This window comes from Manis pentadactyla, chromosome 11 (genome assembly GCF_030020395.1).
Source record: "Manis pentadactyla isolate mManPen7 chromosome 11, mManPen7.hap1, whole genome shotgun sequence".
Classification (NCBI taxonomy): Eukaryota; Metazoa; Chordata; class Mammalia; order Pholidota; family Manidae; genus Manis; species Manis pentadactyla.
In genome coordinates, this window is record NC_080029.1 from 63,748,229 (window position 1) to 63,763,637 (window position 15,409).

Here is a 15,409-nt window from a genome sequence, read left to right on the forward strand (position 1 = left end):
GAACATAGATTGGATTCATTTAGTAAAGCTCATTTGGAAGAACTAGCTTTAGGAAGGTAGCTTTTAGCTTGATGTAAAGAATGTTCTAAGATTGTAGCTTTTTAAACATGGATGGGTTTATTTGTGAATTTGTAAGCTTCCCAACCCTAGAAGTATTCAAGCAGAGGCAGAATTACTTGTCAGGGATATTGCAGGGGGAGTTCCTATATTGGGTCAAAAATTAGAACTTCAGCATCTCTTCCAGTGCTAATATTCTATAATGTACTGAGGACTTCAATTTTATACTTGTTGAATTTCATTTAACTCCTTTATCTTTACAAATTGATAATAATCTGCAGCTTATGTTATATACCTTGAATTTCCAACTGATTTCAGAGTTTGGAAGAGTAGCTTGGTTGCCAGTCATTTTAATAGACCTGTCCCATGTGCAGAAGAAGTCTTGTACTCTTACCGAAATGATTGGCATCTAGGTACAAATACATGTAGGTAGGAAGACTTTTGAGAGTCTTCAGAGTACAGAAAAACCTCCGATATATACATAGGACACAATCTTATAAGTCTGTAAGAGATAAGGACTAAATAAAACAAATATAAAATACTATATAAGGTACTTATATCAAATATGTCAAACACACTTCTCAAATTTTTAACTGTTAACCTACTCAAAATTCATTCTTTCACTAGTCTTTCAAAAATTCCTAAGATACATGTGATGATTAGCAATTTCTCAATTTTTGTTTAATTTATAGTGGGTTTTAAAGACAAATATATAAAAACATGCCTCATCATGATAACATAAAAATAATTACATTTTTAGCATTTGAACATAAATGATAGGGGGTGTTCTTGAAGCTTTTCACATAAAATGCTTGAACACTTTTAGAATGACTGTTGTACATATGGTTCTATGAAACAAATATCTTCATTACAACATCTTGGTAAAAATGTATTGTTCTTTTTCATTAAACTTACAGACTTTTAATACTCTGTTGTAGATATTTGAAGACAAGTTTTGGTTATGAGGTAAAACTACAGTTGCCTTTTTCTCTCTTTTTTTTTAGATAAGTGGGCACTAGAAATTACAGATAGCTTTGGCAAGAGTTCAAGGGTTAATGTAGCAGATAAATAAAAGGAATTTTCTGTAAATTGAGACCTGCATTATTTCAGTTGTCTTGTCTTTCCTAACCTAACTCATTTAATTTTAAAAAGTAAATACTTAAATTCTTCCTGACAGTGTGCTCAGCTTTTACTATCGTTTATTACTTCAATTATACTTGATATCACTTAGAACAATCTGCCATTTGGAAATCTCAGTATAGCCTGGAGCTTAGTATTAGATCTGGCTGCTATTGTAACATGTACAGCATATGACATTAATGTATCAAAATTAGATTGGATCATCCCTCCTGGTTAAATTTATTTCACATTTCTTTTGTATTCAGTTAACATAAACCTATTAGGGAAGCTGACACATGGGGATGGCTGTATAGGAAGGATATTTTTAAAGTATTTTGATTAATAAATGAAATTATAGAGCCATGGCTTTTCTGAGTTGTGTAATCTTTTTTGGTTTTTAAAAATGTCACAAAGCTCAAGTCCTGCATTTATATTATTCAAGGGGTGGGGGGGGGGATGTAAATAATGAGAATTAAAACTTAAACAGTATTTTGATGTTTGAGTCCTACCATCATTGTATTTAGAACAATAAGCACATTTATGGCTTCGAGAAACAATTATTTAATCCACTTGACCTAAAAGAAAGCCTTCCTTAAAAGAAAACAAAAATATACTGTATTTCTAAAATAATAGATTCTGGTCTACAGATTTAGCTGGGCACTATCTTCAGAGTAATAGTTGCCTCTACTATCTTCAGAGTAATAGCTGCCTCTATCTTATGATCCATCAAAGTATCTGAGAGGATATTTCTTGCTTTGGGAATACAGGTTTTAAAGTTCAGAGATTTACCTTGTATTCTCAAATACTTAGTAATGACATGAATCAGTAACATTCATAGTAATTAAGGTTTTCTAGATAGATTGGTGTTGGGGACTTTGAGAACCATTAGAACACTGATTCTTGGCCCATTTTTTTTTTGGCTTACATACTCCTATTTGACAGGCTTCTGTTCACAAAATAAAATTTTTCAAAAAATTTTGAAATATTCACAGACCCTTTGAACCCAGGTTAAGAAATCTAGGGTTAAAGGGTAACAGAAGAATGGCTTTTATTAAATGGACTTGACTTCCTTTTTTTGTTTAAATCACACATGTAACTTTTTTCCTACCCTATGGTCTTTAAGGCAAAATAAATTGCATATTTCAAAAATAGAAATCTCCTGTATATGGCAGCTCAGACTAAAAATATTGATGACACTTACCCTAGTTTTCTCTTCCAAACTTTCCCATCTACAAGTGTGTCCAGTTATCTGAAAGTAATAGAAAAGCCCATGTGAGATAAGCACCAAAAATGGACTCAAATGTTTGCAGTAGCAGAATAAATAAATGTACTAAGATAACCAAGCTTTACTTTATATTAAAATACATGTTTATACAATAATCTCTATGAAGAAAACTCAAGACTAACGGGTATTAAGTTCATTTTTCTAATAACTTACATCCAACTTTTGGATGCTTTGATTTTTTTAACAATTTTAATCATCATCATGTTAACTCTGTGATTGCCAGAAACACCTTTGTTAAGCACCAGAAATATTTAAGTAATATCTAGGGAGTCTAACCTCAAGAAGTCTATTTGAAGGAGTTACATAGGGCAAAGAAAGCCTGGAAATAAATTTGTTAAACCAAATATAATCAATTTTCTCTTAATAGGTGATTACCCAATTTATGAATTATCTATTTCCTTTACTTTAACTTCCTGTTGCCTCCTTTAGGCTACTTCAGTGCTCATTAGCACTTCCAAAGAGTGGTCAGAAAAAAAGAATCTTAAATCAGTCACTTTTTAAAAACACCCTTTTTAGCACTCTTTTAACAGGCTTGGTATTGGAGAATTGGTACAGTCGCTAGTTAAGTATTTGAGCTTTACGTGACTCCTTTTTTATCTTTTTTTTTGTTTCTCATTTACTGTAGACAGTTGAAAATTATCTGGTCTTTTGCAGTGTCCTCTAATGTTTTTGTGTTTCACATGTTGTGAAAAATGATCAAATGAAACTTAAAAAATTTTTTTATTTCTTTAACTGTTAATCTTCTTATGGTATGTTGTCTGTGCTGTATGACTGTACTCACAGGGCAATTCTAAAGCACTGTGAACTATTTTCTTGGTTTTCCAGTTGAGACATTTAGGAAATGATGAAGTACACATTGTTTGGTCAGAGCATACTAGAGACTACAGGAGAGGAATTATTCCTACAGAATTTGGTGATGTCCTTATTGTAATATATCCAATGAAAAATCATATGTTCAGTATCCAGATAATGAAAAAACCAGAGGTAAGAACTCCTCTTACATTTTAATAATATTTTGCATTCATATGGATTTGTGAGTTTCTTTCCTTCTTTCCAAAGGATTAGACCAGGCATCAAGTTGTGAAAATGGGGGAAGTGGGACACAGAGCTGGTAGTATGTAAATTCTAAGTCTGGTTCAAAAGGAGCTAAAACAGGAAAAATAGCCAAGGAACTATGTTCAAATGGGAGACTAGGTAGTGCCAGAATGGAAGTTCCCTTATTACTAATGTCAAAAAAGGACTTAACCTTTATGAAGAGTATGATTATGGTTTCCTAAAATAAAAGTAAGAAGTAATCATTCCCTTTAGAACAGGAACATATGGGTCTAACAGTTTTAGTTGGTGCATCTTATTAACATTACATGATTATTTAGTCATGTCACCTATAAATGAGAATTCTACAATGTAAAAAATAACCCAAGTTGTTCTATTTGGATGTCTTATACCATAGGGTTGAAACACACCTACAGAAGTATTTTCTTTCAAAATAATAAAAGTTTGGTATTTTGGTGTCTTTCTTATTTTTTTTTAATTTGAATACTTTCAATTCATACAAAATCTACTTCTTAGCCAGATTTGTTTAGGGTTCATCTAAACCAGAGGTTAGCAAACTATGGTCCACTATCTATTTCTGTACAGTCCACAGCTGAGGATATTTTTACATTTTTAATGGGTTTTTCTTCTTTTAAAAAAAAATCAAAGAATATATATAGCAGAGACAGCATGTGGCTACAAAGCCTAAAATATTTACTGTATTATCCACAGCTTATGTCCTTGCCTTCAGCTGCCATTTTATCTATATTCAGATAGAATAACTTTTGAAATTGTCAGTCATCTGAAAAAAATAACAATTATCAAAACAGGTTTTTTCCTGATAAAGCATGTAATAAGTGTCTTAAGGTAGTAAAAGCATTTAGGTCATAAAACTGGTATCACACAAAAATAATGAAAAATTAATTTCCTGTCAGTAAGAATGTGTTATCTTTACAGTGTTTATTCAGTGAAGGAAAAGGAATTTATTTCCAAGGGGTATGAATTTATTTAGTTACTTGAAGCACAGTTCTTTTGAATGGAAACCTATAGACCTTTGGCATTTTTAGTTTGTTTATTGCCCTAGTGTGAATGTCACCCATCATGGAAAAAAACTGAATTTGAATTAGTATTTCAGCTGCAGGAAGAACTAAAGAGGAAGCAGAAACACTTTCGTATGCAAACAGCATCTTGATTGTTCTTACTTATAGCTGTTCTCCAATTTGAGTCTAATGTTCTAATTTCTCAATCAGGTTCCCTTCTTTGGTCCACTTTTTGATGGTGCTATTGTGAATGGAAAGGTCCTGCCCATCATGGTTCGAGCAACAGCTATAAATGCAAGCCGTGCTTTGAAATCACTGATTCCACTGTACCAAAACTTGTATCCTTTTTAACAGTATGGTTTCTACTCTAAGGTATGTCTGCTTTCCAGGGTAAATATTTCTTATGTATTGTTTAGACTTTTGAATTCCTGTTTATTGATACGTAGACGATGGAGTTCCTCCTGTGTTTAAACAGTTAACAACGATATTTAAATAATGAATGTTCTTTTATACACTTTTACTCATACTTATCTTTTGGTTAATTAATTAGAGCCCATATGTGCTATGCACTCTGCTACTCCAGGTGTGCAGAGATAACCAAAACAGTCATGGCAGAGTACTCAGTATAGTTGTACATTTTCAGTATGTGCTGCAATAGAGTTATGCACAGAGTGATCTGGAAGTTAATAACAAGGGGCATCTCATTCAGCTGGAAGGGGTAGTGGTGTCAACAAACACTTCTGAGAAATATAAGGATTAAACCAGTTTTGAAGGATGAATAAGAATTGGGTAGATGAGATTAAGAAGAGCATTCCAAGCAGAGGGGAATGTAAACAGAGACATTGAAGTTTGAGAGGACATGAAGTGTTTAAGAACATGGCTTCTGAAGCCAGATTGCCTGGACTCAAATGCGGGCTTATCTCCTTCTTAGCTATGTAGCCTTGGGCAAGTTATTTAACCTCGCTTAGCATCAATTTCCTTATTTAGTGTCTAGCTCATAGTGTTATGAGAACTGAATGAGTCAATAATGTGTAAAGCTCTTAGAATGGCGCTTGTGCCACAATATGCACACAGTTTAAATTTTAAACTGTCTTCTGATACTCCTTTCTAAAATGGATTTGTTTCCAAATCCTTTTTCTGTATGATAAAAAACAATTCAATTGTTTTTCTTTTACATAATTGATTATAGATGTTAAGCTTTGCAGGGAAGGCTTTTTAAAATATCCTGCCTTTTCCACATGAAATGGATTTATTGTGTCTGCTGCATTTATTTATTTTCTTCTTCTGATAAAAATTGACTTATCAGTCTGATTCCTATGTAATCTCTCATGTTTGCTAACTGAAATGGAATTATAGATGGATCATGGTATGTTACATAGATTAAGCTTGATGACATATAGCATTTCTTATTTCTGGAAGTTACATCTTTAATTGAAAACTCAGATTTGAAGTGGTCATTGTGAAATACTAGGATTCAGTTTATTATTTCATGAATATCTCTAGAAAAGTGACTAATTTTACAAGGAATGTAAAAATTATTAACCATAAATGAATTTTATCCACATTGTCAGCTCTGTTGAGGTTGTTTTCTTTCTGACCTTTGCCTCTTAACAGTTTGTCTGATCCTGATGTTCTGTCTAAGATAAGCGTCCTCCACCGTTTTATTTAAGACACAGTTGAAGGAATGCTTTAAATCTTTTGGGAAAGTGGTGAGAAAGAGATTAGATTGTAATACAAAACTCTATTTGACTCTTGTGCCATAAAACAGCAACTCAGTTTATTGAGCCAACACAAACTATTTCTGGCCCAAGATACAAACAGTATTTAAGATGCACACCTTACCAAGTAGTTAAAAAATGAAAAATTAGAAGTGTTGGGAATATAGCTTAATTTCTTTTTCCTGCACCTAAGTTCATATTCTTGAGAACTATTTCAGATTTGCATGTTACCCTGGAGGTCTGATAGCTGGATTTGCAGTTAGAAAACACTTACTTTACCTCCAGCTTTGTCTTGTGATGGTAGTCAAGTCACAGAATTTCTAAACATCATTTTCATCATCTGTAAAAAAAAGATGGTAATACCCATCTCAGAATTGTTGTGACGATTACATGAGATAATGAATTTGTATGTGCTTAGTAAATGAAATGGGGTCTGTTGTTTTGTGCAGTGATTAATTCTATCATGTGTAAAGATTACAGTCAATATAAAACGTCCCTACCCAACACCAAGCAATTGCCTAATTGGGTTTTTATGTTTGGTTGGTTGTTAAGTTAATTGATTGAGTTTTCAGGCCCGCTTCATGAAGTTCTTACAAGCTTAAATCTTGCTGAGACATTAATTTTCCACACTGGAGAAAAGTCTTAAGATGAAGAGAGAGAATTTCAGATGAAAACAGAGCACATGAACACTTTATTTACACAGCAAATATGAGCAATTTCTATCAGCAAAACTACCTCTTGGACGCACAGAGTAAAAACATGAAATTAGACCAAATTTTTCTTGATTTGGAAGCTGAATTTAGAAGCTATATGGAAATTATTTTCCCATACCACTTAAGTATGTAGAGATTTTCCTAGCCTTTGATAATCTGAAGAATATATAGTCATTTTTCACAAAGATTCATAAAGTTCTATGTTAATTGTAAATGTGGGGAAAAATGACTTCATACACATAGATTACCAGATATTTAAATGAAAGTTTGTTTAATAAATTACAACTGGATGTTTTTATTTCAACATATTGAAATACAGATATGCCATTTAATTTTAAATAACAAATACATATTTCAGAAATTTATTAAATTTTACTTTGTATGTTTTTGATAAATCCAGATAAATTCCCACCAAGAAAAACTCATGAATTCCAAAATAGATCAGTAAAACTTAACAGAAATTACATCAGAAATCAAGATAGAAGTAGGCTTTGAAAAACCACCAGAGTTACTACTTTAATTCTCATAAGAAAAATAAAGCAGTAAAAGAATATGTAATAAACTCAATTATATTTGGATAATTGCACTGCTGTGTCAGTTATTTTATGCCCTATAAAAGTATCCACTAAGATTCCACAGCATAAATTGTGCTTTTTATGATCATTAAATACAGTTTAAATTTTATCCTAGGAACATCCTCTGTAACTATGAATCTAATGTTGTTCACTAAATGAGGACAATATTGATTGTCATATGCTGCCCAAATCGATCATGCTGGCAGCCAGAATTACAGTAATATGTCAGTATTGATGATTGTCTTTCAAGCTTTGAAACCTCTCCTTCACTTCACTTGTCATTTTTTGCATTACTTTTACTTGAAAAGTGCTTTTTTTGCAACATCTGACTTTGTCAGTTAGGTACTTTTTTTTATCTCAAGTTCGATTTGTTGCTTTGATCATGCAATTAGAATTGAAATGCAACACTGGAGAGGAAAAGTAGGTAGATTCTGGGTAACCATTTGACATGAAGGATATTTGAGGTTGATCTTAGCCATCATTTATTAGTTACCTGTTGAAAGTGTGTGTGTGTGTGTGTGTATGTATTTGGAAGTTTTGTAAGGTTTTTGTGGGGTGATGATTTGTTTTGTTTTGTTTATTTATTTGCAGTGGAATAATTCCAAAGCATTAATTCCATGATCTTATCTATCATGAGTCTATTTCTTAAATAAAAATGTAATTTATTCATTTTGATCCTAGAGACATTTTAACTATTATAAACGTTAAATATGATGCTACCATGTATGTACAGTTTCTTTTTCTTTTTTAATGTGAGATTTATTACACATTGCGATACAGAATTCTGCTGCATTAGGGTTCTCAGAGAAACAGAATTGGCTAACACAATTGTGGGGACTGGCAAGACTGAAATCTGTAGGAGTTCCTGGGTACAGTTGATGTTGAAGGCTGAGTCTGAAGGCATCTGGAGGTAGACTTCCTCCCTTCCTTGGAAACCTCAATCTTTCTTCTTAAGGCCTTCACCTCATTGGATGAGGCCTATCCACCTTATGGAGGGTAATCTGCTTTACTCAGAGGCTCCTGATTTAAATGGTAATCACATCTAAAAAATACCTTTATAACAATGTTTTTACTGGTGTTTGACCAAAATCTGGGTACCACATCCTAGCCAAGTTGGACTTAAAATTAACCCTACCTCATGTCCTATTTCTCTTTTTTCTTTTTACCCTTTCTTACTGCAAAATATAATTTGAGGAAACTACAGAAGTCCTAAATGTACTATGTGGTAAATAATTACAGTTTAGCTACCACCAGATCAAGAAGTAGAATTATACTGTTTTTCTTTTATCAAAAATATTTAATAATCATTATATGATAGTGGTAAAGATTTTTAGAAAGATGCAGAAACAGATTACTTGGTAATTTCTTCAATAAGCTTATAATTTAATAAGGGAGAGAATAATATATATATTAATAATTAAAACTCAAGATTTTGCAGTAAAAAATCAGGTAAGAATATATAAAATAGGCCTCAAGGGATAAGATTTGAGTAGATGGAATGCAGCATGTCTGTTGTAATTCTTGCAGTTTATATTTTGGAGCTTTAATGTGTATGGACATACATATGTACTATATGTGTAATATTTTGAAATTTACAATATGGGGATATTAGAAAGTTAAGTGATATCTTTAAAAACACTTTCTTCCTAGGTTTAATATTCTTTCCTACCAAACCAATATTGTTTGACTTCTTCTAATCTGTTTAGATTTGACTTTCTCTTAAATGCCAGAATTGGGTTTCTTTTTAACTTTATCAGACAAATTACCAGAAGTCAATAATCATTCTTCAGTTAGTCAGTTTGTTATCCCTGCAGTTCTACTACACAAAGGTAAAGAACCTGTTGCAAAAGTATGAGGGCCAAAATGAAATGAAATGTAATTTATTTGCTCCACTAATGCAGTTTGCCATTCATTATGATAGAACATTATAAAACCTCTTAGAGACACCCATCAATATTGCTGCCATTTCATGTTAGAAGTGAGTTTACTGAGAAAGTACATAATTTTCTGTATCTGCTGTCTTTTTATAGATATTTCCTCAAAAGATAATATTGATAAATATATACTGTCCTTAATTTATAAATTAATTGTATATAAAAATGTAGCAGCTGATTTTGGGGAAGTGGCTTATTAAGTGTGTCACTGCCTTTATGTCTTTTTTTTTAATCTGTTAAAAGTACCAAATTCACGATTTTTGTTAAGAATTAAATGAGATTTTCTACTTGAAGCACGAAACAACCTGTCTGTCATATAGCAAGAGCTCATACGATGGTAGGTACCTGGGAGCTGATATTTGTCATTGTTATTATCCTGTACGTTGACACTGGAAATACTCTCATAAAACACAAACCTAAGTATACTAAAAGACTTAATGATGGCTCTTGGCTGTTTATGATATTCTTACCTAAATTCTTCAACTACCTGCAAGCAATTCTTGTTAGCTTATCTTCCCAACCTCCTATTTCCCACTGTAGTTTTGTCAGACATACCTTTTCTCCTTTGCCAGCTCCACCCCCAGCTTTATTCTCATTCCCACCACACTGACAACCAGGACACTATGAGCCATACTTAGGTGTAAACTAAACCATATTATCATCCTTTTTTAACACAAGATATGACACTTCTCTTATAGGCCTATGTGTTTACCTGCAAAATGCCCTTCTCTGATATTTTCCATCTGACATACTAATTGTTCATGACCCAAATAAAATTTTAAAAAAATACTTCCTTCACTAAGCAACACACTGCCTCATAACATTTTGTTATAGGATTTATCTATGTGTGCACATTTTAGTAAGCCTTAACTTTCCTGGTTTCACTAACTTCTAGTACAATGATAGGTGACTAGTAATTTGTTGTAATAGTACAGTGTAGATGAATTTGTGAATGAATGGATTTTTTTTTTAGGAAGTCTCATATCATTTATTTATCTTTTTTAAATTTTTTATTAAGGTATGATTGATATACCCTCTTATGAAGGTTTCACATGAAAAAACAGTGTGGTTGCTACATTATCAAGTCCCCACCCATACCCCAGTGCAGTCACTGTCCATCAGTGCAGCAAGATGCCAGAGATCCACTATGTGCCTTCTCTGTGCTACACTGTTCTCCCCGTGATCCCCCACACCATGTGTACTAAACATAATACCCCTCAATCCCCTTCTCCCTCCCTCTCCACCCGCCCTTACACATCTCTCCCCTTTGGTAACCACTAGTCCCTTCTTGGAGTCTCTGAGTCTGCTGCTATTTTGTTCCTTCAGTTTTGCTTCATTGTTATACTCCACAAATAAGGGAAATCATTTGGCATTTGTCTTTCTCTGCCTGGCTTATTTCACTGAGCATAATGTCTTCCAGCTCCATCCATGTTGTTGCAAATGGTAGGATTTGTTTCTTTCTATGGCTGAATAGTAGAATGAATGGATTCTTAACTGTTCGATTTTTTCTCTTTAACAATTTCTTTTTTTTTTTTTATGATCCCACTTATATGAGGTTTTTTTTTGGTATCATTAATATATAATTACATGAGGAACATTGTGATTACTAGATTCCCTCCATTATTCTTTAACAATTTCTATTCATTTGCCAATGTACTTTTAGTAAGTTCATTTGTTCTTTGTTTTGTTATAATTTATGGTATGTATTATTAAACTAGGCTACAACTGTAAGAGCATCCTGGATAAGTAAGAAACCTAGAAGCAGTAGAAATTGCCTCTCATACATGAACAAAACAGAATAGCACACACACAAGGGTTTTGTATTTTGACTGATTAATCAGTATATTTTTATTAGAGGGCAGTGGAATTTAACGAAGATATTTTCAGAGATCAACAATCAGTGAGGTTTTTTCCCTCTACTTCTAAGGGGGAGAGGAAGTCTGTTAGGAGAAAAGTGAGCTAAGACACCTTTGACTAGTTGGCAATGACAGACATCTTGGGGAGAGTATAGTTTGGTGTCCCACACAGGAAGGAGGGAGTACATAGCTGTAGCCCTGAAGGCTGACACTTCCTGCTGAATAGCAAGGAAGGCAGTGGCCACAGGAGAGCAATGGAGGGGGGGGGTGTCTGTTAGACTCTGGACCCTGCTGAGGTCTTAATTTATTCTTGAACCTTTACACCATCTACATCAGTGATTACATTAGGAGCTCAATATCTTGTTAGTGCCATTAGTTCTACATACTTTCTGAATGAGAGTTTTAAACTTCATAAACAAATTAGTTGTTAAATACTCCTAAGATCTATGGTTATGGTCATTTGTGCTTCAAAAAAAGAGAAGATAGTTGTTTAAATATAATGTCTCACCACATAAGTAATCCAAGTTTTGTGGTCTTTGAAATGCTTGCAGCCCTTGTGTCCGTGGTATTAACTATTGTAGTAGGACCTCTCCAAGACCCGACATTCTTATTTATCTAAGTCTGCTCTGTAATGGGAGCATACAAGTCTCCTGTGTTACAGATACGGGCATTGCTATTGAAGAATTTTTTGCTGAATTGCTTCTGATTAAATATTCACTTTGTCAGGATTTTGCTGCCAAACCTTATAATCTGTGTATACACACAGAGTAATTATTTAAACAGGGACCCTGGATATATGTAATGCTCTGTCATGGCTGTAATTTATTCCTTACGTCAGTTTTAATTTGTTCAGCTTTTTTTTCAAGGAATAGCAGTATATGCCTATTGATGATGCTACTGGTATTTTGAGAGGGTTCTTACAATCATTGCGGGAATACTTTACTGCATACCTTTGCAGATATTAGTTTGGGTCTAGCAAATCTGCCTGTATCCTTTCAAAAAGATGTAAACAATAAGTATAAATCTATGACATGTAGTAAGATTTTTATAATAATGAAGAAAGTTCTGTGGGATTGAATATGTTTGGGGAAAAAATAGTCTCTTCTATAGAAATTACCTTTTTTAAGGTTTTACTAATACAGACTAATAATTACTTTTCCTATAAATAATGGGAGCTCATAAAAATGATTTCAGTACATGACCAGTTTCTAGTATTGTATTAATTCTAGAGATCCTTAAATTTTTTTTCCTTAACATGAAAGTAATGTTTTGAAGACGAATTTAAGTATTTTTTTTAAAGCTGTATTTCTTCAACCAAAAGAAAAGTTGCGAAGTAATTTTGGACCTTTCATTTATTCACCAAATACTTAACTACTACCTACTATATGGGAAGTACTGTGAGAAGAAAGCTAGGGATAGAAAGAAAGTGTTTTCAAGGAGCTCACAGTCTGGTGCAGGAGGAGGGAGAGAGCCCTGTCAGTCAGTGAATGAATGAAGTGAACTCTGAAGAAGAGTCCAGCAATAGTGATGTCTACAAAGTAGGATGATTAGTTTTATTAAAGGAGAGGAAGAAATTAGGAATGGCTTTCCAAAGAAGCATGTTCTGCTACTTAATTCAAAGACGTATTTACCAGACAGACAAGACCAGGGAAGAGCTTTTCATGGATAGGAAATAGGCACAGAGGGATCAAAGTGTGATGTGATCAAGAAATACAAGTTCCTCACTACTGAGTGTGTAATACAAAGGGAAGAGTAGTAGCAGCTGAGGATCAAGAAGTAAGTCAAAACCATATAATATAGTCAAGCACAAAGAAAACCAACGTAAACTTGGTTTTCTAATGTTACTACCAGTAATACAGCAACCAGTGTCTAAGGTGACAGTTCCTCCTGCTTTTCTATCATTTTTACCTGTTGAATAGCAGAACATAGCTTGAATGTACTATTTTCTTTTGCTGGTAAAGCCTTTCCAAAATAAGTTATTTTATGGGATTAGTATTTAATTAAAGTCTCTATTTTCTATAGTAATTGTGTAGTAATAGCCAGGCTAATAACAAGTTATAACTACTGCTATTTTTCTTAATGAAACTAAGAAGATTGTTTGATAATTTACACATATTTGCCATTTAAAAAAGCATTTGAGATTATCTTAAGTTACATGATAGACTCTTAACTCTTGCATAACAATCCTTTACACTTTTCCTCTAGAGTATTTTTATATATTATTGTGCTTTTACACACTGTTAAACTTTTACATGGTATTAATAAATGAAGTATTTTTATCCAGTAGTACAGTGGCTCCATGGCAAAAATAGCAAAAGAAAAGAAAGCACTATCATCTTGCCTGTTTTGTCAAATCCAGTATGATAATATGGTCCACATTTGCCAGTTTAGATAGTTGGGTCATATCATAGGGCCGCAGAAAAAATATAGAGACTTCTATCAGGTGATGGGCAAACTATTTCCTAAAAATAACAAAACCTGAAGTTTCTCTACCTCCATCTTTATTAACTTCTCACCTGTGCTAGAACAAGGATATTTTTTTCTTGATTAAGCCCTTATGTTGTTGATACTAGTGGTGAGGGTCTACTAATATGCTTACATTATTCACCACACCTACCTATTGTACATATTCTAGTCTTTACTTAAATATAAAAACAGCAATAGATTCAGATGTTATTTGAGTATTTGAGAGAACAGAGAATGAAAGATGTAAAGGTGAAAGTAGTCTTTAACCTTGTTTGACATAGGAATTGAATGCTTTCATTCCATTCTTTTCCTTTTACTAAATACAAGGGCTTTTGCTATTGAATTGTTAATAACTCAGTAATGAAATTAAAATTAAACTATGGGTCACAAGTCTCCCTATTTTCTTCTAACTGCTTTTCCTCTCAAACACTAGAATACAGCCTATTTAAATCTTAACTTTTGCTTGCCAAACCACTGTTGCCATCCATCTGTTCATGCCAATTGTAAAGAAGGTTTGGTTTTTAGTGAAGCTTTGCATTCACATAAGGTATGTGAAGTGGAATTTCACAAGGGACATGATGGGTCCTGATTCTTAGTGATAAACCTTTGGGGCCATCAGGGTTGGCATATGGTCCAGTATGATATGAAGGCTTGGGTTCCCTGGCTTCACTTCTTTGGCGTGAAGCTGATAAAACCTGGCTTTTGAGTATTATTTCACTGGACACCAATCATGGGCAGCAGGAACTGCCCATTTAACTCTCTGTGGGAAGGAAGCCCAGAGAGCATTCACAATGGTACCATTGTCAGGTTGCAAACTGCTCTGAACAGCTTGACAGCTCTAGGGAGGAGGGGAAGGGGTAGCTTTACTAATTGCTGTTCAGAAAAGAGAAGGAGCAAAAATAGCTGTTGTAGAACTGATGTTTCTACATATTTACTTACTCTCTTTTGACAGGAGTGTTGACTTTTATTTAGCACATACCTACTATCAAAAAGAATGCAAATATATTTAAGCAACCACCTGTAGTAAACCCTTGTTAACATTCCATTATCTATATTCAGCCCACCAAATCATAGGAGAGCAAAAGTCAGTTTTGCTCTGCTATTTTGTATGTTTAGATGAAAACAGTGTATTTTTAAACCTTCATAAAAATTTTAAATGAGGGAATATGGATTAAAACCACCACAATTCATATCTCAAGTAACATTAAAGACAAGTTTAGCTTAATTAACTTTACACTGTGCTTTTTAGAATTTCCAAATATCATCTGAATACATATAAGCTATATTAATATAGAAATGTAAATTAATTGTATACATAATGATTGCAAGCACTAAAATAATCCACTAAAAATAAACTAGTCAGCAAGTCTTAAATACCAGATTCATCATATAAATGAGTGAGTAGCTGATAACTATTTCAGTCACTTGTGTTGATGTCTCTCTTGTGGAATACTCTTCTGGATACCTTCTAAAACTGTGAGGGTTGTTTCCTTTTTTATGAAGTGTTGTGTGCCATGATAATTTTGTATAAACACTATTCCTGGCCTTTCCATTTTCTTCTGCTTAGTTCAGTCAAGTAGTTGCTCATCCTGTTGAAAAGAAACAATGATCCAC

The 15,409-nt window shown here is 33.3% G+C and overlaps 1 protein-coding gene across 5 annotated transcripts in view; it reads left to right on the forward strand.

The window, feature by feature from the left end:
- RALGAPA1 (Ral GTPase activating protein catalytic subunit alpha 1) overlaps positions 1-15,409 on the forward strand; it is a 272,386-nt gene that overhangs the window by 239,234 nt on the left and 17,743 nt on the right. For all 5 annotated transcript variants that reach the window (XM_036881215.2, XM_057488494.1, XM_057488495.1 and 2 more), the window contains 2 exons: positions 3,287-3,445; positions 4,744-4,871. In XM_036881215.2, coding sequence (XP_036737110.2) covers positions 3,287-3,445; positions 4,744-4,871 — 287 coding nt within the window. The remainder of the gene's footprint in view (positions 1-3,286; positions 3,446-4,743; positions 4,872-15,409) is intronic.